Consider the following 25,882-nt stretch of genomic DNA (forward strand, 5'->3'; position numbering starts at 1 on the left):
AAATTACCATTCTGCAACCTCTGACAAAATAATTGATTCAAACAAGGATTGTTAATGGATATTAAAAACATTAGATCAAAGACTTGGGGAACTGGATACTCACAGTGCCAAAGTATCATCCCAAAGACTACCTGCTAGCTGCAAAGGGAAATAAAGCCAACTTTTCCATGGAGAGGCCTGGCTGTCATAATTTTCAGCAATCAAAATCAACATCACTATTAAAGATATAACCAGATAGCAAATACTACTTCTTGACGTGATGCAATGTGAAGTACACAGCACCACCTACAAAATACTCTGTCTAAATAACCCTTTGGGTCTAATTTTTAATCTGTATACTGGAGTGGGTTGCCATTTCCTTCTCCAGGAGATCTTCCCAACCCAGGGATTGAAGCGGTCTCCTGCCTTGTAGGCAGACACTTTACCATCTGAGCCACCAGGGAAGTCCTTGTAGGAAACAGAGGAATATAAATCAAGTTAAACATCACCAGGAAGAAATAACCAGATAAATCTAGAATGTGGAACATCCTACAAGATAGACCCTTCAAACCAGACCTTTCATAAGTTTGTGAAATGGAAGAGAGGAAGTAGGAGGGAACCATCCTAGATTGAGAGAAATTGAAGAAGCATGACAACCAAATGCAACATGTGACTTGTCTCACCTTGTACACTAGTATTGTTAGATACTGTAATCTCAGTATCTCCTCAAATGCATGTCCATGAAAACCAAACCAAAGAAAACATCTGTATTTACTTTCCAAACCATGAAAGTTGGCATTTCATTGTACTCTACTCACCTCCACTTAACAGCTTCATGACGAGCCACAGCTCATCTTTTACCACAAAAGATGTGTAGTAAGACACAATATTAGGGTGATGGCACTGACTCATGGCTTGGATTTCTTTCTACAAAGAAGAGAAAACATGGTGATTCGTTATATGCAAGCCTAAAACAACATTAGAATTTACTGAATCCAGATTTGGGAATTCCAAAGACTATGTCACAACCTTTTTAGGATTTTCATGGTTCTGATCTCTTCAAGAATGGTTAAACCAAAAAACCACTTGGTTTCCCTCAGTCCATTCTGATTCCTACTCCTTTCACTCATTAAACAGTGATCTCTGAAACCAGAGATGTACTATTTATCACACCTTGGCACAGTACCACAGAGGCCTCCACTGGGACACATTTTGTACTTCAGGGTGTCCCTGCAGAAATCTTGGGAAATCAGGTTTTACAGTCACAGAGGATAATTACTAATAAACAGAGAGTGGTTTTTTGTTTGGTGCTTTTTTTCCCCAAAATTGTTTCACCTCATTTTTGTGAAATGATTAACAGTTCTCACTTTAAAGAGGTCATAAACTAAACCAAAAGTAGAAACCTGAGCCCAAAGTCTAAGCTTACACTATTCTCAGTTAATGAATTTAAATTAGATTTGGTGTGATAAGATGCCTTATAGAAGTCTTGTGGTCATGGCCCTGCTTATCTTTCCATTATTCCCACTGCCTTCACTGAAACTACCCTCAACACACCCCAGTCCTACCATAGTAACTTCAAGTGAGCCATGCTGCTTCTAATTACGCACATTTAACCCTATTGCTGCCTCAGCCTAAAGTATACTTTCCTCATTTTCATCCAGCTAAAAACACCAAATCACCCTGCCAATCTCAGCCAAAATACCACTTCCACCCAGCTTCCCAGGTTTAGTGACATGTCCCTTCTCTTGGCTTCTAAGCTCTGTGCACATCTCCTCACATTATAGCACATATGTATGGATAGAAAATTGGATGCTTATTTGCCTGTCTTCCCCTGTGGAACTGAGAACGTCAACCAAGCAAGTACTTAAAAGTGGATTCCTACACATGGTGGCAATTATCATACCATACTGTAGTTGCCTGTTTATTTTTCTGCATCCCTCACAAAACTGTAAGCTCAATGAGAGATTAGACTCTGTATTACTAGCACTTATCATTGTGCGTGGCACACAGTCTACCCTCAATAAATATTTGCTGAATGAATGAAATCCTACAGCACTTTATACAGCTTTTTACTTATTGATGTAAATAAGCCCTACACCCTTGGTATTTGTTCAGTAAGATCAACTGGGTAAAAGTTGCTCCAAATTCCTGATTCATAAGAAGTGTTCAACGAAAGGGATTCCTTCTCTTCTCATCTTCTCTACGCGAATGTAAGTTCTTTTATGGCAAGGACTTTGTTGTGTGCATTTTTGCTACCCACTAAGTTACTAGCACAGTCTTCTGTACTAAAAGCTAAGTAAATATGAAGGATAAGGAAGAGGAACTAAAGTAATAAACACCTGCCTATTGGCACAGTTATATAGGACTTGAATAGATAAGATATGTACACATAGGAGGGAATGTACAGGACAGCATATACATGCCAAATGAGGTAAATGTTACAAGAATTCCAGAGGAAAGAACAGTTAAAGCAAGAAGTCTTCATAGAGTGGGTGGGAACTATGTTTGTGTTTTACAAGATGTGGGATATTATAGCAGTACAAGGTGCAAAGCACATAAAATTACAGAAAAAAAGAAAAGGATGAAATATGCAAGACAAATTTTAGACACAGGAGTAAACCTGTCTAAACACAGGTCATGCTTTCAACAGAAATTTACCAAGTGCCCACCTTATGCCAGGTGCAGGACTAATATAATGATGAACCTTCATGAAACTTACGGTCTGGTGAAGAAGTCAGACAAATACTAATTTACAATACATATGAATAAAGTCTGATAGAAGAAGTACTAAATACTATATGATTTCACTGAAGAGGTGAATCATCCAAAATTAGGACTGACAATCAGGGAAACCTTCCTATAAAAAATTTTACTACACTGACATTACAATCCTGTTGCATGCTTAAGCGCTCAGTCGTGTCCAGTTCTTTGCGACCCCATGGACCATAGCCCACCAGGCTCCTCTGTCCATGGGATTTCCCAGGGAAGAACACTTGAGTGGTTGCCATTTCCTACTCCAGGGGATCTTCTCAACTCAGGGATGGAACCCACCTCTTCTGCACTGAAGGAGGATTCTTTACCACTGAGCCACAGGAAAGGCCAACATTAAAATAGGAAAAATAAATGTTTTTATGGGTTTTCATTGTTGAATTACCTGGGACCGTATCATAAGTCCCAGGTAATTATAACTGTGTTCAAGAATTTAGGATTCAACACATACCCCAATGTTTACTGTACCACTATTTATAATAGCCAGGACATGGAAGCAACCAAGATGTACACTGACAGATGAATAAAGAAATTGTGGTAGGCCTTCCCTGGTGGTACAGTGGTTAAGAACCTGCCTTCCAATGCAGGAGACATGGGTTCGATCCCTGGTCAGCGAACTAAGATGCCATATGCCACAGGGTAATTAAGCCTGCATGCTGCAACAAAGATCCCATGTGCCTCATTCTGACTCAAATTTCCCAGCAGCTTCCTCAACACTCGTAAGTGCTTCCACTCCTAGTCATGAAAATGCTTTCCTGACAGTCCTATATGTCTGCTAGTACCAGATCTTTGTCTGGAATTTTTAGTGCTCCACCTCAGGCTTTCTAAAGCCATGTTTTAATGACCATTGTTCACTCCTTTTTAAAACTCATTCATCTTGATTTCTATTCTTTGCCCTCTGGCTTTCTTTTCCCTTTTTTTAAAATTTATTTATTTCTTAATTGAAGGTAATTGCTTTACAGAATTTTGTTGCTTTCTGTCAAATATCAACAAGAATCAGCCATAGGTATATGTATGTCCCCTCCCTCTTGAACCTCCCTCCCGTTCCACCCCTCTAGATTGTCACAGAGCCTGTTTGAGTTCCCCGAGTCATATAGTAAATTCCCACTGGCTATCTATTTTACCTATGGTATCGTAAGTTTTCATGTTACTCTTTCCATACATCTCACTCTCTCCTCCCCTCTTCCCATGTCCAGAAGTCTATTCTCTGTCTGTTTCTCCATTGCTGCCCTGCAAATAAATTCTTCAGTGCCATCTTTCTAGATTCCATATATATGTGTTAGTACATGATATTTATCTTTCTCTGACTTACTTCACTCTGTATAACAGGCTCTAGGTTCGTCCACCTCATTAGAACTGACTCAAATGCATTCCTTTTCATGGCTGAGTAATATTCCATTGTATATATGCACCACAGCTTCTTTATCCATTCATCTGTTCATGAACACTAGGTTGCATCCATGTTCTAACTACTATAAATAGTGTTGCAATCCCCCTGGTTTTCTAATTACTCCAACATAGTTGATTTTCCTTCACTTCACACTACTGAGTCATTCCCCAAGTAATGTTAATTTATTCATTCATTTATTCAGAGTGAATAGTCTCTGCTGTCATAAAGTGCTCATTCTAGAACTAACAACTTTCCCATCTATAAAATTTTGACAGAATTTGTGTCTTTCTTTCCATTGTCATTTCCTAAATTTAGAGTCTCAATATCTCTTTGTGCAATCCAGTGTTCCTCAACCTATGAGATGCAACACATATGGGTCATGAAACAAACTTGGTGCATCACATTAAAAATAGACGAAAACAGGATAAAAAATCAGAGTGCATTCCACATAATATAATTAAGAACTGTTTTATGAAAACATGTCAGTTACATTAATATATATATAATATATATTTTATCAACATATTTATAACATTATTAGATAATATGCTATCCTTTGCTGATTTTGAACCCCTGATCAGCAGGGTCTCCATCTCTGCCTCTTCAAAGTCTTCCCAGCCCAGGTGGCCCAGGACACAAACATCTCCACAAAGGCCTTCATCTTCATAACTGGGAGTTCGCTTCTACCTTGTACTTCAACATAGTATTCAAACTTTTCCGAGGCACTGTCACACTCTGCCTTGTACAGCAGACAAGAACCTTAACTCTTCAACCAGATTGTGAGCTTTATGATAGAAGAAAAGACATTTTAAGCCTCTTAATTGTCCCTTCAGATGTTTGTCCAATGAATCTAGTCCAAGCATTTATCAGAGGACAGAAAAATCTCAATCATCTGCATTCTATGCCTTTCCTAGAGTCTGTGAGTAAAATCTCTGGAGAAAACAAATGTAGTACTATCTGACAGCTGGTTTTGTGATCACACTTTTTGCAAAGGTTGTCTGAGAAGAAAACATTTTGACAAGAGAAAGGAGTAATATACTGCCTTCTCACTAGTAACTGTCACACACAATACACACCTGTAATTGGTTTACATCAGTACTCTCTGGAGAACCCAGAGCATCCTTTCTGCATTATAATGAAGACAGTTTTGAAAAAAAATCTTACAATCACAACATCAAAAGTTGAGTATGCTGAGCTGATAATTTTTTTAAAAGATAAATTGAAGGCCTTTGTATCTTTTAGATACAGAGCCACTGGCACTTAGATCTCAAGTCATAACACTACCACAAATACCACAAATCAGGCATTCTTTTATATTTCTGATGCTTGTTCAGGGTTGATTGGAATCCTACCTGCATATGCACCAATTATTTAAAGAAAGCCAATTATTCTAAAGTCACTTTAAATCACTTCCCCCCATCTTTATTATTTGTTGATTTGCAAATACTATATATGCAATGTAAAGATTTCTGGAATATGTACACACATTTTATAAAGGTCTAACCAATTTCTTTCCTTTTACTAAGCTATATCAAATTTGCATTCCTCTAAAAGTAAGGCCTTAGTGTAATAACACAAATATTACTTTTAAGAATGTCAAATGATTTTTGAGAAGAGATGCTCTTTACACTTTTAAACTAGGATTTAATCATTTTATTAGTATTTTATGAAGTTAAAAAAAATAGTAGACTTGAGTCATAAAAACCTGATTTTTTAGTCCAGACTCTGTTGCTTATCATGATTTAATTCCCTCATCTACAGAGGAGAGCTACTACCTATCTCAGAGATGTTTATGAGGTTAAAGTACACTTTAACGCCTAGTACTGAAAAGGTGTTTGCTATTACCATCATATGAATGTAGTCAAGTTATTTAAACTTTGAGCCTTAGTTGCTTTAGTCATAAAGTAGTAAATAATAACACTTTCATTCTTCTTTATACCATCCTTATGGATTATGAAAAGTAACTGGCAAATGACAGGAATTCATATTGGACTTCTCAAATTCCAGTGTTAATATATGGATTAAAAATACTGTTTTTCTTTAATAAGAATTAGTTTACAATTTAGGCCTCTGTTATGATCACTGCAGTTCACATGTCCAAGTGGTGCTCTAAGGTCCTTGCTGGCAGCTGTAAACCCAAGTTCGCCACATAGTGTTTCAATCAGCATCTCCTTCCAAGTACATGTTCTCTCACCGAACAGCTCAAGATCACTCTAGCAACCCAGTTCTTCAGCTTCTGCATATACGTTACCAATTCCTGAAGAAATACATCTGCCTCATCTGCTGAAAGGTCGACATATAATTATATTATCTCTATATCAGAGTTACACTACAAATTAAACCCAATCTGGGACAATGGAAAAAAATTCTGGACTGACAAATCATCCCAGTCCTAGTTTCTGCCCTTTCTACTATAACTGTGCATGATCTTAGAGAAATTATTTAACAATTTAACTATATTAGTTCACATTTGAGTGGTGGTTTATGGTTTTCCAGTACTGTAACATTTGATCTTCAAGAAAAACCTCATGCGGTATACAAAGCAGAAGCAGATAGATATATTTCCATTTTAAGCCAAAGAAGTTGAGGATTTGAAAAATCAAATGATGTGGAAAAACTATCTTATTTAGCTTGCTGAATACTTACTACATACTACATACTTAAAACTACTCCAGGTGTCATGGAGTATAAAGAACTGCAAAACAATCCCTGTGTTGATGGTTCTTAACACCGCAGAAATCTCATACAGCTGTAGATTCTTGGGGCCCCCTCTCTTCTTCCTGACCTTAGGAGGAGCTAATGCTGCTGGGTCATTCTATCTCTTATCCTGCATCAATGGTCAGAATGTAGATTGGGCCCACGTTCCTAGAAGGCCAAAGCCCTTTAAAGGATGCTCCATTTGACCCAGGAATCACAACTGCATGATACTATTTTAAAGAGAGAAAGAAGTAAGCAAGCATTGTTTATAACAATAAAGAGGACACAAAAATCATTCAGTACCAGAGAACAGGTTAGATGAAATATTCAACAGAACACTACATACCTATTGAAAACTATATTCATATTTATAGACATAGAATTCTATGATAAATTTTTTAAAGACAAGAACAAGTATATGATATTCTCATCATAAAAATACAAAGATGACTAAAGGTGCACTTATAGCACATTTAGTGTCAACCTCAGAATGAGAGAATTGTAACTAATTTTCTTCCTCTCTAGTTACTTGGATTTTATGAATTTTACAATAAGCAATACTTATTAATGAAGAAATCACAAGTTTATTTTTAAAAAAGTAAAAAACTTCAAGTTATTTCCCACTCTAACATGAATATACAAGAAATATGAGAAGTGCATACCAGGAGTTCATCCATGCTAGTCTGACATTTCTCAAGGTTTATCCGTTTGATTGCCACTTTCTCCTTTTTAGGGGCACAATACGCTGCTTGGACCACAGCCGTTGCTCCACTCCCTAAAGATAAATAAATAAAATGAATAAATAAAAAGAGGCAGTGATTACAAGACATTTCTGACTCCTACACAATTTAAGGGCACACAATTTAAACAAAAGAATAATTCTTAACTTGTTCTTAATACTCAACAACAGATGCAGAGAAACACTCTGAAAAGTAGGGTGTCAGTAAAAGCAAAAGTCTTGACCATTCATAGAACTATCAATAAGTACCAGCACACACACACCGAAATAAAAATCGTTAGACTTCTAGAAATTCTAGAATATTACAGTATAGGCTCACATTTCCCTGCTCTTCTCTTCTAAATACAACTAAATATCGTAGAAATAATTCAACAATCATAAAGATAATCTGAAGCAGACAATCAGAGAGGTAGAAAGAAGTAGATGGACTGGCTAGGACCCTCAGGATGTGCAGAAAAGCATCATTGTGAGCTACCTGGGTTTTTCTTTTATCTCCTACCTATCCACGAGTGGACACCAGAAGAGCTTGCCTCCCAGAACCACCAACCAGGATAGAAAGACAAATAAACAAACAAATGCAAAACATCCTTTCTGGACAAAGTACTGTGAAAGGGGAAGCTCAGTAGCAATCTAGAAGACAATTTCTCAAACCCCATCGGGACAACCCAGCCAGTCCACAGCATGAGCATCAGCAGCATCTGCACCCCACACCCAGAGAATGGTAGACCAGATTCACCAAAGGGACAACTAGTTCCCTGCCCCACACCTGGGGTGGCGGCTGGGGGGCTGGGGGAACTGAACAGACACCCACCGGTCAGTCCAGGTAACACCTGTAGAGATTAAACAGGAGTCCCTGCGGGGCTAGAAGAATAAAGCAGAGAACAGCACTGCCAGAATTCTGAAAACTCAAGTATCACAGGAATTACAGAGCTCACAAAAGTAGGCCAGGACTTACACACTAAACCCAAGCAGAGTAACTGCCTACTCAAATAGAAATTTTAAATAGGATCAGGAGTCTTCTAAAATTAATATCCTAAATGTCCAGAATATAATTTAAAAAAAGAAAATCACATTGTCTCAACAAGAGCCAGGAAAAACACACTTGAATGAGAAGACAATCACACTGATGCAAACACCAAAATGAATCACTAGTTGGAATTTCTGACAAGAATTTTAAAGTAGCCATCACAAAAATGCTTCAATAAACAGTTAAGAATTATCTGAAAACAAATTTTAAAAATGTAAAAATCTCAACAAAGAAAGAGAAGTTATATTTTTTTAAAGTATCAACTGGAAATTACATAACTGAAACATATAATTTCCAAAAAAAAAAAACTTCCTGGAGAAGCTCAATAGAAAAATAAAGATAAAATAAGATAAATTTAGTGAACTTGAAGATAAAGTCAATAGTTTTACTCAATTTAAAACAGAGAGACTGAAAAAAAAAAAAAACAGAGACTCAGGGAGAAATGGGATAATAGTAAAAACTCTAAAATCCCTGTGGTAGGTGGAATAATTAACCAACCCCCTCTCCAAAGATAACCACATTCTAATCCTTCAGACTAGTAAATGTTACCATAAATGGCAAAGTTCAGTTCAGTTCAGTCCCTCAGTCATGTCCGACTCTTTGCGACCCCATGAATCGCAGCACGTCAGGCCTCCCTGTCCATCACCAACTCCCGGAGTTCACTCAGACTCACGTCCATCAAGTCAGTGATGCCATCCAGCCATCTCATCCTCTGTCGTCCCCTTCTCCTCCTGCCCCCATCCCTCCCAGCATCAAGGTCTTTTCCAGTAAGTCAACTCTTCGCATGAGGTGGCCAAAGTACTGGAGTTTCAGCTTTAGCATCATTCCTTCCAAAGAAATCCCAGGGCTGATCTCCTTCAGAATGGACTGGTTGGATCTCCTTGCAGTCCAAGGGACTCTCAAGAGTCTTCTCCAACACCACAGTTCAAAAGCATCAATTCTTTGGCGCTCAGCTTTCTTCACAGTCCAACTCTCACATCCATACATGACCACAGGAAAAACCATAGCCTTGACTAGACGGACCTTTGTTGGCAAAGTAATGTCTCTGCTTTTGAATATGCTAGCTAGGTTGGTCATAACTTTCCTTCCAAGGAGTAAGCGTCTTTTAATTTCATGGCTGCAATCACCATCTGCAGTGATTTTGGAGCCCCGAAAAATAAAAGTCAGACACTGTTTCCACTGTTTCCCCATCTATTTCCCATGAAGTGATGGGACCAGATGCCATGATCTTCGTTTTCTGAATGTTGAGCTTTAAGCCAACTTTTTCACTCTCCTCTTTCACCTTCATCAAGAGGCTCTTTAGTTCCTCTTCACTTTCTGCCATAAGGGTGGTGTCATCTGCATATCTGAGGTTATTGATATTTCTCCTGGCATAGAAAAAGGCTATGCTTTTTCCTTGACTCCAGCTTGTGCTTCTTCCAGCCCAGCGTTTCTCATGATGTACTCTGCATATAAGTTAAATAAGCAGGGTGACAATATACAGCCTTGACGTACTCCTTTTCCTATTTGGAACCAGTCTGTTGTTCCATGTCCAGTTCTAACTGTTGCTTCCTGACCCGCATATAGGTTTCTCAAGAGGCAGGTCAGGTGGTCTGATATTCCCATCTCTTTCAGAATTTTCCACAGTTTATTGTGATCCACACAGTCAAAGGCTTTGGCATAGTCAATAAAGGAAAAATAGATGTTTTTTCTGGAACTCTCTTGCTTTTTCCATGATCCAGCGGATGTTGGCAATTTGATCTCTGGTTCCTCTGCCTTTTCTAAATCCAGCTTGAACATTTGGAAGTTCACGGTTCATGTATTGCTGAAGCCTGGCTTGGAGAATTTTGAGCATGACTTTACTAGCGTGTGAGATGAGTGCAATTGTGCGGTAGTTTGAGCATTCTTTGACATTGCTTTTCTTTGGGATTGGAATGAAAACTGACCTTTTCCAGTCCTGTGGCCACTGCTGAGTTTTCCAAATTTGCTGGCATATTGAGTGTAGCACTTTCACAGCATCATCTTTCAGGATTTGAAAGAGCTCAACTGGAATTCCATCACCTCCACTAGCTTTGTTCGTAGTGATGCTTCCTAAAGCCCACTTGACTTCACATTCCAGGATGTCTGGCTCTAGGTATAAATGGCAAAAAGACTTTGCAAATGTTATTAAAATAAGGGTGGAAAGATGATCCCAGATTATCTGGGTGAGCCCAATGTACTCACAAGGGTCTTTATAGAAGAGGCACAGGAGTGTCAAGTCAGAGAAGGTGAAGCAATGAAAGCAAAAGTCAGAGTAATGGGACCATAAGCCAAGGAGCAAGTACTGATACATGCAACAACATGCATGAACATTGAAAACACACTATGTGATATAAAGCAATCACAAAAAACCACATATTCTATGACTCTATATCTATGCAATATCCAGAATAGGCAAATCCCTAAATGCAGAAAACAGATTAGTGGTTACCAAAGGCTAGGATAAGAGGAGAATGGGAGGTTACTGCTTAATGAATACGATTTCTTTCTGGGGTGAGGAAAATGATCTGGAATAAGACAATGAAGATGGATGCAAAACACTGCAAATATACTAAAAAAGAAAAAAAACACTAAGTTTTACACTTAGAAATGGTTCAGTCAGTTCATTCGCTCAGTCATTTCCAACTCTCTGCGACCCTATTGGACTGCAGCACGTCAGGCTTCCCTGTCCATCACCAACCCCTGGAGCTTGCTCAAACTCATGTCCATCGAGCCAGTGATGCCATCCAACCTTCTTATCTTCTGTCATTGCCTTCTCCTCCTGCCTTCAATCTTTCCCGAATTAAGGGTCCTTTCCAATGAGTCAGTTCTTCACATCAGGTGGCCAAAATATTGGCATTTCAGCTTCAACATCAGTCCTTCCAGTGAACACCCAGGACTGATATCCTTTAGGATTGACTGGTTGGATCTCCTTACAGTCCAAGGGACTCTCAAGAGTCTTCTCCAACACTACAGTTCAAGGCATCAATTCTTCAGTACTCAGCTGTCTTTACAGTCCAGCTCTCACATCCATACAGGACTACTGGAAAAACCATCGCTTTGACTAGATGGACCTTTGTTGGCAAAGCAATGTCTCTGCTTTTTAATATGCTATCTAGGTTGGTCATAGCTTTTCTTCCAAGGTGCAAGCGTCTTTTAATTTCATGGCTGCAGTCACCATCTTCAGTGATTTTGGAGCCCAAGAAAATAAAGTCTGTCATTGTTTCCACTGACCAGATGCAATGACCTTTGTTTTTCTGAATGCTGAGTTTTATGCCAGCTTTTTTACTCTCCTCTTTCACTTTCATCAAGAGGCTCTTTAGTTCTTCTTCACTTCCTCCCATAAGGGTAGTATCATCTGCATATCTGAGGTTATTGATATTGCTTATCTCCTGGCAATCTTGATTCCAGCTTGTGCTTCATCCAGCCCAGCATTTCGCATGATGTACTCTGCATATAAGTTAAATAAACAGGGTGACAATATACAGCCTTGACGTACTCCTTTCCCAATTTGGAAGCAGTTCATCGTTCCATGTTCGGTTCTAACTGTTGCTTCTTGACCTGCATACAGATTTGTGAGGACACAGGTCAGGTGGTCTGGGATTCCCATCTCTTGAAGAATTTTTCCAGAGTTTGTTGTGATCCACACAGTCAAAGGCTTTGGCGTAGTCAATAAAGCAGATGTAGACGTTTTCCTGGAACTCTCTTGCTTTTTCAATGATCCAATAGATGATGGCAATTTGATCTCTGGTTCCCCTGCCTTTTCTTTTTTTAAAAAATTAAGTTATTTATCTTAATTGGTCCCTTGCCTTTTCTAAATCCAGCTTGAACATCTGGAAGTTCACAGTTCAGGTACTGTTGAAACCTGGCTTGGAGAATTTTGAACATTACTTTGCCAGTGTGTGAGATGAGTGCAGTTGTGCAGTAGTTTGAACGTTCTTTGGAACTAACTTTCTTTGGGACTGGAATTAAAAACTGACCTTTTCCAGTCCTGCGGCCACTGCTGAGTTTTCCAAATTTGCTGGCATATTGAGTGCAGCACTTTCACAGCATCGTCTTTTAGGATATGAAATAGCTCAACTTAAATTCCATCAGTTCCACTAGCTTTGTTCGTAGAGATGCTTTCTAAGGCCCACCTGACTTCTCATTCCAGGATGTCTGGCCATAGGTGAGTGATCACACCATCGTGGTTATCTGGGTCCTAATCTGTTTTGTATAGTTCTTCTGTGTATTCTTGCCACTTCTTCTTAATATCTTCTACTTCTGTTAGGTCCATACCATTTCTGTCCTTTATTGTGCCCATCTTTGCATGAAATGTTCCCTTGGAATCTCTTATTTTCTTGAAGAGATCTCTAGTCTTTCCCATTCTGTTGTTTTCCTCTATTTCTTTGCACTGATCACAAGGAAGGCTTTCTTATCTCTCCTTGGTATTCTTTGGAACTCTGCATTCAGATGGGTTTATCCTTCCTTTTCTCCTTTTTTGAGTTTTGCTTCTCTTCTTTTCTCAGCTATTTGTAAGATCTCCTCAGACAACCATTTTGCCTTTTTGCATTTCTTTTTCTTGGGGACGGTCTTGATCACTGCCTCCTGTACAATGTCATGAACCTCCATCCATAGTTCTTCAGGCACTCTATCAGATCTAATCCCTTGAATCTATTTATCACTTCCACTGTATAATCATAAGGGATTTGATTTAGGTCATATCTAAATTGTCTAGTGGTTTTCCCTACTTTCTTCAATTTAAGTCTGAATTTTGCAATAAGGAGCTCATGATCTGAGCCACAGTCAGCTCCAAGTCTTAATTCTGCTGACTGTATAGAGTTTCTCTATCTTTGGCTGCAAAGAATATAATCAATCTGATTTCAGTACTGACCATCTAGTGATGTCCATGTGTAGAGTCATCTCTTGTGTTGCCGGAAGAAAGTATTTGCAATGACCAGTGAGTTCCCTTGGAAAAACTCTGTTAGCCTTTACCCTGCTTTATTTTGTATTCCAAGGCCAATCTTGCCTGTTACTTCAGGTATCTCTTGACTTCCCACTTTTGCATTCCAGGCCCCTATGATGAAAAGGACATTTTTTTTTTTTTTTTTTTTTGATGTTAGTTATAGAAGGTCTTGTAGGTCTTCATAGAACCATTCAACGTAATCTTCTTAAGCATTAGTGTTTGGGGGATACACTTGGATTATCGAGATATTGAATGGTTTGCCTCCGAAATGAACAGAGATCATTCTGTCATTTTTGAGACTGCACCCAAGTACTGCATTTCTGACTCTTTTGTTGACTCTGAGAGCTACTCCATTTCTTCTAAGGGATTCTTACCCACAGTAATAGATATAATGGTCATTTGAAGTAAAATGGTTAGTTTTATGTTATGTGACATATCTTGATCTCTTTTAAAAAGAACAACTACTAACAACTTTAACTCATAATTCAACAACTTAGAAAAAATAGAATAAGCAGGAATATTTTCCAGCTCATTTAATGAAGCCAGTATTACAAACACCAAAAGTAAACAAAGACGTCACAAGAAAAAAAAAAAAAAAAAAAAAACCTACAAATACCTTTCATGAATTTAGCTGCAAAACCCTTAACAAAATATCAGCTAATTGAATCCAGCAATTCAGCAATTCCAGAGCAGTATGTATTCCAGGTATGCTACCTTGGTGTAATATTAAAAACAAACAAAGCACACAGTGTAATACACTACATCAACAGGCTAAAGAAGAAAGGTCATAAGATCATATCAACTGATGCAAAAAACATTTTCTAAAGATCCAAAAGCATTCATGATTAAAAAAAAACTTTCAGTAAACAAGGATTAGAGGGGAATTTCTTCAACCTCATAAAGAACATCTACAGAAAAAAGTTACAGCTCACATCATACTGAAGAAAGACTGGCTTCCCTCTAAGATTGAGAAAAAGGCAAGGATGTTCATTCTTATCACTTTTATTCAATATATCACTGGAAGTCCTAGACAACACAATAAAGCATGGAAAAGAAATAAAAGGTATCCAGATTAGATTGGGTTTCCCTGATGGCTCAGATGGTAAAGAATCTGCCTGCAATTCAGGACACCCAAGTTCAATCCCTGGGTCAGGAAGATCCCCTGGAGAAGGAAGTGACAACCCACTCTAGTATTCTTGCCCGGAGAATCCCATGGACAGAGGAGTCTGGAGAGTCCCAGTCCATGAGGTCACAAAGAGCTGGATACAACTGAGTGACTAACACTTTCACTTTCAGATGAGAAAAAAATAAATCTGTCCCTGTTTGTAGAGGTCGTGACTGTCCACATAAGAAAAGCTTCTTCAACTAATAAGAGAGCTTAGCAAGGTTGCAAGATAAAAGATCAACCCACAAAAATCAACTGCATTTCTAGATACTAAAAATAAAGTAGAAACCAAAATCTTAAAACAGTATCATTTACAAGTTCCCCCAAAGTGAAATAAGAACAAAATCTATATGCCGAAAATCATAAAACACCAAACCAAACAAAAAAGACCTAAATAATTGGAGAGATACCATGTTCATGAATTAGAAAAATCAATGTAGTAAAGATGTCAGTACTCTCCTAATTGACTTCAAACAGGTTTAATGAAATTCCTATTAAAATCCTCACAAGGTATTTTGCACACATAGACAAGCTTATTCCAAGGGTTTTTTTTTTCCATTTTAAAATGTATATGAAAAAGGAAGGCCCTCAAATAACCAACAGAATAGTAAAGAAGATGAATGAAGTTGAAGTATTCATACAACCCAATTTAAAGACGTATTATATAGTTACAGTAATCAAGACAGTATGGTATAAGAAGAGGGACAGATACACAGACACACATACACGTCAGAACAGAGACCCAGAAACAGAGTCACACAAATGCAACACAGTGATTTTTGACAAAGGTACAAAAGCAATTCAACAGAGATGGGATAACCTAACAGAATGGCTAAAGTAAAATTTCTTAGAATTTTTAATTAATTTATTTTTGGCTGTGCTGGATCTTCATTGCTGCTCAGGCTTTTCTCTAGTTGCGGTGAGTAAAGATTCCCTTCCAGGGGATCTTCCCAACCCAGGAATTGAACCAGGGTCCCCTGCATTGCAGGCAGATTCTTTACCGGAAGAGCTACCAGGGAAGTCCATATTGCACATAATAAAAGTAAATATTATCTATCAACTATACTTCAATAAAATTAAAATGCAAATATCATCTTGTAAAACTTTTATCTCAGTGTAAATACACACGCAAATATGTGAATGGTTTAGCCAAAGTGTGAAAGTTACTGTTCTAATGCCCTCAAATAAGCACTGGCCTAATATGAAGAATAATATAATGGAAAATAATTGTAAAACAATGTAAAACCATTTCCAATAAAGCATCCTGATTCCTAAGTCCATCCTCCGCACACCATCCCCCAGGTCCCCACTCTTCCGCTCTTCTGTCCTCTTCGAGCTGGTTCTTTAACTGCTGCATTAGTGTACATTACATACCAGAACGGATCAAAGTGCAAAATCATGACTGAGCTTTCTTCTGAAATCCTTCAAACTGGGTAATGTTATCCCTTGAGACAGAAAAGGAGCTGCCCAAAGGCATGAGGGGAACTAAGAAAATTTAGTTCCAGTCTCTCTCCACTTAACTAGATCCTGAAATAAAGAGTAAGCAAAAATATGGATTTATTCCTACCTGTGAGGAAAAAATAAACCAAATGAACCAAATCAACTGCAGATATTTTTCCCCCCAAATTCTGACCAACCATCACTATAACAGATATGTATTATAAAGATTTTAAGTATTTTTTAGTAAGGGTTTACACAGCCACTAAGGAGCTAGTCCAGGCTGGTCATTCTGAAAGATGACTAAGGCGTTTTCACCTGAACCATGGAAAGCACAAGAACATACAATTTTGTAAACCTTTTTCTCAATTAGCCCTCTTGTCAAGAGTCATAATGAAAATTAAAACTCCTTTACAGAAACACCTGTAAGGGCAGTCATTATGATAAAAATCATGTTTGTTCTCCATACAAAGATGGAAATAAAGTCGCTTTGCCATATGCTCTGAGTAATTATTCAAGCAGCCTGATGGTTTTACAATGAATCATCTCTTGTTTACTCTGGTGATTTCTATCTCAATGGATAGTAACCCCATCTTTCCGGATGCTCCTGCCAAGAAATCTTGGATACTTCTCACATCTAATCCAAAGGCATATCTCTAACTCCAAAATATATTATACCAGCATCTTATCGCTCCTCATCACCTCCATTACTACCTCTCTCCCCCAGATAACCTCCCCTTCCACCCCTATACCCTCACAAAACTATTTTCCACCTAGCAGCCTAGGTAATCCTTTTAAAACTTTATGTGAAGCAAAAGCCAGGACTTACTAGGCTTCATACCATCTGACAGCCAGGACCATCCATTCCTACCACTTTACTCTCCTGATCCTTCAGCCTTGTTCCCCTCTGCTCCAGCCACCCTTGTCTCCTTACTCCTTAGTCACAGAAGCATGCTCCTTCTCCAAGACCTTTGCTCCTGCTGTTCCCTCTGCTTGGAACAAACTTCCTGCAGATAACCACACACTCACCTCACCTCCTTCACGTCTTTCTGCAAATGTCACCTTCTCAGGAAGGCTTTCCTTGACCTACTTAAAACTCATCTCTATCCCCAGGGGTTCCCATCCCTTCCCCTACTTTTATTTGTTCTTCATCATCACCAGATTATAAAGTCCATAAAAGAAGGGATTTCTGTCTGCTTTGCTGCTGTTATCTCTAGCATCCAAAATAGTGTCTAACACACAAGAGGAAGTCAGTAAATATTTGGTGAATGGATTAGTCAATCGAGTAGTAGCATACATTTTCCAGAAAAAAAATCTGCTAATTTGAGGCAGAACAAACACAGAAATATCATAAAAATCATGCTCGTTCTCCACACAAAGATTTCATGGGCGTCACCTCATTATTACCGTCATAAGCACTGGTTAACATTTATTGAACTCTTACCTTGTGTGCCAAATACTATGCTGAGCACTCTCTTCACTTGCTTTTTTTTTTCCATCTAATTCTCACAATAATTCCATGAGTTAGGCATTATTGATCTTACAAAGCAAGGCAAACAAAGGTAAGACAGGTCATTAATTACCGAGGGGCACAGAAGGGCCTAGAAACCAGAACTACATGATGTTTCAATACCATGCTCTTAACTGGTAGGCAACTGTCTCTTCAGATTAAAGCTAACATTTATTAACTGATTATTATGTGTCAGGTTAAATTATTTACTTACAATGTCTTATTTATTTTAATTTGAAAAAACCAAAAACAAAAAAACACGAGGCCAACACTTTTAGTTGCCTATCCAGCATACAATTTTCCCTTCTTTAATAACAGAACTTTGACCTACTTTGTCTGAAGTAATAATGTGCTTGGATAAAAAGTGTCATTTCATTTGCAAATGGCCCAATGACACAGTTCTGTCCAATAAAATGGAAATGTAAGTCACTGAGTAAGGCTTCCAGGAAAGAAAGCCCTTTGAAAGGGAACCACCTGAGCTGTCACATGACTCTGTCCTTTCTCCGTATTCTTCTGGTCTGGAACACAAGCACAAGGCTAGGGGTGGAAGAACCATCTTGCAACTCTGAGAATGCAAGTCACGTGCTAAGTGAAGTGGAGTGAAAAACCAGGAGTCTGGGTGCCCCACAGCACGTAGGCTGCCACTTCAGTTTCCTTGTCATATAAAGGGGTCAAAAAAGTTTTTTACTAAGCCACTATATTTGTTTTCCATTACAGAGAGTCAAATGCAATCCCTATTTGATACAACCCTATGAGGCTGTTGGCCCAATGTGGCTTCCTGGAAAAATGTCTTCCAATCAGGGGAGAAAATACACTAACCATTAAACATCACTCTATCAGTAGAACATGTCTTTCACATTAACGGAGGAGCCAGGGGTGGGATCCTGCAATCTGTACTTGGTAACTGATACTTCAGACATCAGATGTGTAGCTAGTGAACAACTGATGACAATTTAAAAGGCGGGGAGGTAGTAGAGAATAAACGTAGTGGGATGCCTTTCACCGAAGTATCAAAAGTTGGTGAATCACAGCTTACTAAAAACAGATCTTAAAGAACAATTTTCTAAACCTAGGCTGAGGTAAACACTAAATATTTATTGAGGTTTTTCAAAATGCATGATAACAAAAGCAACAGGGCAAAGCCCTTGTAAGACTGATTTCCCACTTTGCCACTATATTGTACTGTGGGCAATACAGGGCCTTACACAGCTGTACTACCATGTCCAGAATAAATCCCCAAAGCGATCGAAACTTGAATGATATCTGGAAGTAAGAAGAAAAAGAAGCAGTGATGTTCCAATAAACATTACAACAGATTCGAAATACTACAAGGTTACAAGTGTTAGAAGATTTCAAATCATGAGGCATTTCACATTTTATGGCAGTACCAAAAAGTAGGAAATGGAAGAAGGAGAAAAAAACAAAGGGACAACCATCATCAGTATGGAGTAATAAATACGAGCTAAAAGCTTCCTATAAACAATTACACTTGTAATTCCATGACAAATGTACCATTATTCCCCTTTTACAGACAAAAATCAGAAACTAAAAACCAATAAATTGCCCAAGATCAGATAGGTAGCAAGAGGTAAAGCCAGGATTTGAATCCCAGGTCAGTCTAACCCCAAAGTCCATACTCTTCAGTTACTTCAACACCCAAGTACAGGAGAACACCTGGTGAGAAATCCTAATACAGCAGTAGAGACCAGGAAGGAGCGCAAAGACGCTGAAAAGATGAATGATTACTGTGAGACTAATACTACATCTTTTACAAGTAATCATAGAACTTAAACCCTTGTCAAAACACGCTTAAGATAACAGAATTTTTTAAAAGGAAGTCCTTTGAATTCCCAACCTATTATTTTTTTTTTATGTTCTAGGAAGGGAATTTTCTTTTCTCTATAGGATTTTGCTAGAAAATGAGAGAACAAAACAACACGAAAAACTAACCCCACAAATACAGTTCTAAGAAGCACATGTAAAAAAAATTATAGTTCAAATAAATATATGTTTTGATAAGAAAGGAGACACCATTGTATTATTTCCTTAAAATACAGTCTTTGAAAACAGATATTCAAAAGATTCCCTCAAGCCTTTTTTTCCAGACTTTCATCATTTGTTTCCTGAAAAAAAGAGAGTACAATCTGGAGAAATTACAATAATTCATTTTGAAAACTACTTACAGCTTATTACAAAATACTGTATTTCAAACATTTCAGCATGGAAGCAAAGTTAGAATAACTGTACAGTGCTTTACTGAACCCTGCTGCTTGTACATCCTCCCTTTTGAGAAGATGAAGTGAGACATTGTGTGAAGAGTGGAGTGGAAGTACATTAGGAACTTCTAGAAACTTATTAACGAGAAAGAGAACACTTTAAAAATGACAAAACAGGATACGCAAAAGAGAATAAATCTAACTAAAAGGGTTATCTACAAAAAATCTGCTCCAGTATTTTTTTTTTCCCCATTGTAAGGATATTTCCTTTAAGGTGGGAGGATGACCACCATTGTTCAGTTACTTCCAAAAATCAATCAAAATGCAGATGCAAGGACAAGAATCCTGGATTAGGCAATAGTTGGATACCAGTCCTGACTGAGCCCATAACTAGTTCTGACTCTGGACAAGCCATTTCACCTTTCTATGTCTGTGTCTTTGGGCTTCCCAGATGGCTCAGGGCCTGCCAACGCAGGAGATGCAGGTTCAATTCCTGCATCTCCTGCACTTATAGTATCTCTAAGTCTTCCAGTGTGGCTCATACTGTAACAAATCCGCCTGCAATGTGGGAGACCTGGGTTTGATCTCTGGGTTGGGAAGATGCCCTGGAGGAAGAAATGGCAACCCACTCCAGTATTCTTGCCTGGAGAACCCATGGACAGAGAAGCCTGGGGGGGCTACAGTCCCTGGGGTCACACGACTGAGTGAGCATGCATGCACGCATCTTTATCTGTAAAACCTTACTTCATGCCTTACAAAAAACTTAAAACACATCAGAGGACTAAATTTAAGGGCTAAAACTATAACACTTAGAAGAAAACATAAGAAAAAAATGTTTGTGATGTTGGGCTAGTTAAGATTTCTTAGATACAATATCAAAAGCACAATCAATAAAAGCAAAGATCAATAATCTCTATCAAAATTCAAAACTTTCATGCTTTAGCAGACACCATTAAGAAAATTGCTAAAATTGAGGCAGCGGGGCGGGGGGGGGGGGGGGGGGGGCGGGGGGGAATGCTGTAATAAGGAAATTCCCTGGTGATCCAATGGTTAGGACTGGGCTCTTTCACTGCCATGGGCCACGTTCGATCTCTGGTCAGAGAACTAAGATCCAGCAAGTCCCGATTCCCTGCTGTCCCACCTTACCAAAGAAATGAAAAGACAGAGTAAATATTTGAAATTGTGTATCAGGTGAAGGACTCATATCCAGAATGAATAGACACCTAACAATCACACTCGCCTCTATAATTTAGTGAGAAGAGAACAACCCAGTGGACAACCCAAGCAGGAAAAAGATTGGAATAGACCTTTCACCAAAGAACAGATATGAAAAGCTAATAAATAAGCACATGAAAGGATGCTCTCCATCATTAGTCATTAGGGAAATCCAAAACAAAGCCACAATCAGATATACTTCACATCCACTAGGATGGCTTTAATCAAAAAGACAGACAACAAATGCTGGCAAAGATGCAGAGAAAACGGATCCTCATTCACGGCCGAAGGGAATGTAAAACGGCACAGTCACTTTGAAAAATTTGTTCCTTAAAAAGTTATACATATAATAAATCTACCATATGACCCAGAAATTCCACTCAAGAAAAATGTAACATGTTCACCTGAAGATTTGATACAAAATGCTCACAGCAATATTATTCAAAATAGGCAAAAGGCGGGAGCAATCCAGTGTCCATCAAAAGGTCTCCAATAAAAAGGAGTAATGTACTAATACAGGCAGCAATATGGATGAACCTCAAAAAACATTACACCAAGTAAAAGAAACCAAACACAAAAGATCACATATTGTATGATCATATTTATGGGAAAATGTCCAGGAAAGACAAATCTATAGAGACAGAAAGTAGATTTGCAGTTGCCTTCGGCAGGGGGTGGAAACAGGGAGTGACTGCAAATGGACATGAGGCATCTTTTTGGAATGATGGAAATGTTCTAAAATTGGATTGTGGTGATGACTGAACAACTCTGTAAATTTATTAAAAAAAAAAACAAACTATAGTACTGTACAGTTAAAACAGGTGGATTTTATGGTATATAAATTGTTTTTAAAAATGAAAAAATTTTATGCTATGTGAATGAACCAAAACACAAAACACTATATATTATACAATCCGATTTACATGACATGTCCAGAAAAGGCAAATCTATGGAGTTGGAAAGGTTTGCAATTGCCTGAAACTGGGGGTAGGAACAGGGGTTAATTGTAAACAGGCACGAGGGATCTCATTGGGATGATGAAAATATTCTAAAACTGTATTATACTGATTGGTGCATAATACATTCACTAAAATCATTTAATTTACACTTTAAAATGGGTTAATTTTATACTTTAAAAAATGGGTGAAATTACATCTCAGAGTAAAGTTGTTTTAAAAGTAAAGTGGTCAAATCACATGAGAGTTCTCAACTTTTGGAGTGAGATGAGGACTAACACTATCCCAGAGGGCTGAGCCTCCCTTTCGCTCACTCACAGACACCCTATTGGTCTGAGAATAGCAAATCAACAAGTTTCTAAAGCTCTAGCGCCTTGTGCCACCTTATTATCAAAAGCATTAACAACCACAATGCTACTCGCCACCCTAGAAAGATGTACACCTTACTGGAAAGGTAAAGAAAAATTCCTCTTCTAAAATGACAGAGACCCCTTTTCCTTGCCTTTTTAGACATCATTTTGGAATCTCCCACTTAATCCCTTTTTTCAATATGAAACTCTGATGGAGGTACTCATAAACAGTCTTTAGAATGAACCAGTACACATCAAAGATACGGCACATAGTAAGGACCAGATCCATGAAGAGGCTTAAGGATAAAGACTGGATGTCTTCACATAAATCTTACCCCAGATTTGTTTTGATACAAGAAGCTAGTGGGGAAAAAAAAAAAAAAAAGAAATGTGACAAAGTTTCTCTAAACACTGGCACAATGCAACAAACACTCACTCCCCCCAACCCCCAAGACAGCTTTTCAGGAGTTTTCAGCCACTCTTTGTTATAAAACTAATTTCGGACAGGATGCTGATCTAGCAAAGCAGACAATCTTCTTCCTCCAACACACAGGGGTCTGCTGATGTCCGTTGGCTCGAGCTTCTGCTTAGCTAAACCCACTCCCTTTTGATTTCTAAGATCACTAGATTATTGTTGTCCAACAAATACTCCCCTTATCCCCAGTCCCCACCCTCCCCCAATCACTGTGCCTCTCTGATAATTACTATTCATGTTTGTGCAAGCTTTGATCTCTGCCAGCTGGTATTCCCAGACCCCCTTCAAATCCATTCCACACACAACAGCCAGATTCATTGGATCATATCATGTCTCTGTTTGAAGCCCTCCAAAAACACTTAAAATTTCAAAACACTCACCTTGGCTGAGAAGGTCCCTAAAATCTGGCTCCTCTCTTACTTTCTAACCTTACCAGTCTTCTTTCGGGTCCTAAAACACATCAAGCTTTTTCCCTTCTCTGGGGCCTTTGCATTTCCTCATTTCTCAGTAAAGAACAATCTTCCCTTGGCCCTCAAGACTCTTTGTCATCCTTCAGAGCTCACCTTACATGTCGACACCTCAGAAAACGCATCTCCCTTGAAATGGCCCCAACTAGGTCTCCACGTTATTCTCTCTCAGAACATCTTGCTTGTTTCCTTGCTAGCACCTGCCAAAACCTGTAATTCTTTTTATTTGCCTACTTATGTCTACCTCCCTGGCTGGCAAGTCAATTCCAAGCAGTCGTAAGTTGGTCTACGTCGCTCAGTGCCGTACCTGCAGCTTTATCCGGAGAGGCTCCCCAGTTCCACCCGAGCAATGCCTGGCACTTCGTGGGGGTTCTCACGCGGATGCAGGACTGAACAGAAGCACCCACAAATAGATGACCAAGCCCGCAACTGCAATACCCCATTCCTCGCAAAGCCTTAAAGGCCTGTCCCACATCTTCACTTTTCTTTTTTCTCTCAGACACATCTGTCGCCACACAAATCTCTGACGAGCCTCTCAGACCCCACCCCACCTCGCCGCACAGGCGCGCCTCTCAAAATCCCCTCCACGCCTTGCAGGAGCTGCACAAACCCCGAGCCTCACCCACGCGCCCTACCAACCCCAAGGCCACTCGAGCGCCCAAGAATATCTGGGAGTCCTGCGCTCCCCGAGCTCCTGCAGGACCCCACGTTCCGGCGCGTCACCCGCCGCCCAGCGCGGCGCCTCCCTCCTCCGCGGCGCCAGCTCTCACCTATCACCTCCTGCAGCTCGTAATCGTCCCTGTTGATGGACCAGGGCAGGGCACTGGAGTCCTCGGTCATGACGGCGGCACGACACTCGGTCTTCCCGCAAACTCACTGACCTCTCTCTTCTCCTGGCCGCACCTCTCCCCACCCCCAACCGCTGCCGCCGCGCCCCCACCAACCGCCTCGCGAACAGCCACGGGTCGGACGGCGCCTGGCGCTGGGTGGCCGCGCGGCAGAGCGGTGGGGGGCTCGAAGCACCCGCAAACCTCGCCTCTTTGCTACTCTGCGGCCGGCACTCCCCTCCCCGGCCCAGGTCCCGGCTTCGGCCTCCACGGCAGCAGCGACAAGAGCTTCGCCTGGGCCCAGCCCCTCTGTCCCGCCCTCCACCTCAGCCCCACGCACTGGCCAAACTTTCCCTTCTCCCTCCACCTGCCGACACGCAGCGCGCTGACGTCACCGCGTCGGGCATGCCCCCCACCTCGGCCCCGCCTCCAGCTGCCATTTCAAGTGTGGCTGGATAAGCAGCGAGCAAGAAGGAAGCCTGAAGAAGACGAATTTGATGGTAGAAGGGAAGAAATACTTTGAAAGGAGTTCAGCAAGGGCATAGGAAAGCCAGAAAAGAGCCGAAAGTAGCAGAGGTAGTAGCCACACTAAATATGGCGACCAAAGGGCAGCCTAGTGGAGGGGGCGGAGCCACTTCTGGCGGCGAGGGCACGTTGTCGTCTCCGTCGTCGCTTTCATTGGCTTATTTGAGAAGGAATCAGAACGGCAGTAAGTGGGTGTGGACGTCAGTCATAAGTTAGTCCCGCCTCCACGCGCTGGGCGCGCTGTTCCGCGACAAGGCTCCGGTCCTGCAAGATCACGGTTACGCTACTCGCTTTGCACCGTTCTCCCAAGTGACGTCGCCACGTAACCGTCACACTCGCGAGACGTGCAAACGGCCCCGCAGGGTGTGGAGAAACCCGAGGGAGCAGCTGGGTGGGGTAGCCTTGGGGTATGGACGACTGCCAACTGGAATAAAAGGTCTCGGTCCACGGGACAGAGTGGAACCGGAAGCTTGACCCGTGACGACATCTTTTTTCTAGGCGGAAGTTATTTCTACAGTCCACGGCTCGGCCTTCCCTGTAACCTTACTGGACAGAGAAGGTGTTCTATCCATTCTCAGCTTTGGAGCTCAAATGATCACCTGTCTCGGGGCCTTGGAAGGTTGCAGTTTTTTCCCTGAGGCAACTGGGGCCAGTAAGCTAGTGCTGTATGGCCCAGCAGATCTGAGATTATGTCAAAGCCTTGGCTTTTGTGTGACGTCATTGAACTTCAGTTTTTCTCAGATTGTCCACTTAGGTCCTTTGGGGAAGTCAGTAAGATGAAACTGGAAGCCTTTGGTAAAATGCAGTGAAGAGTAGCCACGTGGATTGGGCTAGGTTTGAAAGTCTTCTCAGTTGGATGTCTTTCAGATCAATAGTAGTCATTATGAAAGACATCTTTACCCAAGACCAAGTTAGCACGTTTCCACATTCTTGGTGGGATTAGAGAATGTTTCGGGAGGGGATCCTGCAAAGTTAATATGATATAAAACAGGTGTAAATTGAGAGGCTAGAATATCCCCGTCACAAAGAAGTGCCAGAGTTTCCAAGTTTGAAAGCATAGCACAGGCATTCCTGTAAAGATTGGTTTCAGCCGTTGACTACTGACCCCTTTATTGCCGTGTATTGCGTTTTTCTTTTTGCAGAGAGGATGGGAGTGAAAGAAGAGAGTGAAAAAGTTGGCTTAAAGCTCAACATTC

At 40.1% G+C, this 25,882-nt stretch overlaps 1 protein-coding gene across 2 annotated transcripts in view; it reads right to left on the reverse strand.

The window, feature by feature from the left end:
- Nucleotides 1-24,554, reverse strand: part of OXSR1 (oxidative stress responsive kinase 1) — an 87,242-nt gene extending 62,688 nt beyond the window's left edge. Inside the window, exons 1-3 of one of the 2 annotated variants that reach the window (XM_027522228.1) lie at nucleotides 24,105-24,554; nucleotides 7,498-7,610; nucleotides 798-906 (exon numbers count right to left, since the gene is read on the reverse strand). In XM_027522228.1, the coding sequence (XP_027378029.1) occupies nucleotides 798-906; nucleotides 7,498-7,610; nucleotides 24,105-24,174 (292 nt within the window). In that variant the 5' untranslated portion in view covers nucleotides 24,175-24,554. Of the gene's footprint in view, nucleotides 1-797; nucleotides 907-7,497; nucleotides 7,611-24,104 lie in introns of those variants that run through there. The other variant, XM_027522229.1, reaches the window with a different exon arrangement.
- Between the last annotated feature and the right edge of the window lie 1,328 nt (nucleotides 24,555-25,882).

This window comes from Bos indicus x Bos taurus, chromosome 22 (genome assembly GCF_003369695.1).
Source record: "Bos indicus x Bos taurus breed Angus x Brahman F1 hybrid chromosome 22, Bos_hybrid_MaternalHap_v2.0, whole genome shotgun sequence".
Taxonomy (NCBI): Eukaryota; Metazoa; Chordata; class Mammalia; order Artiodactyla; family Bovidae; genus Bos; species Bos indicus x Bos taurus.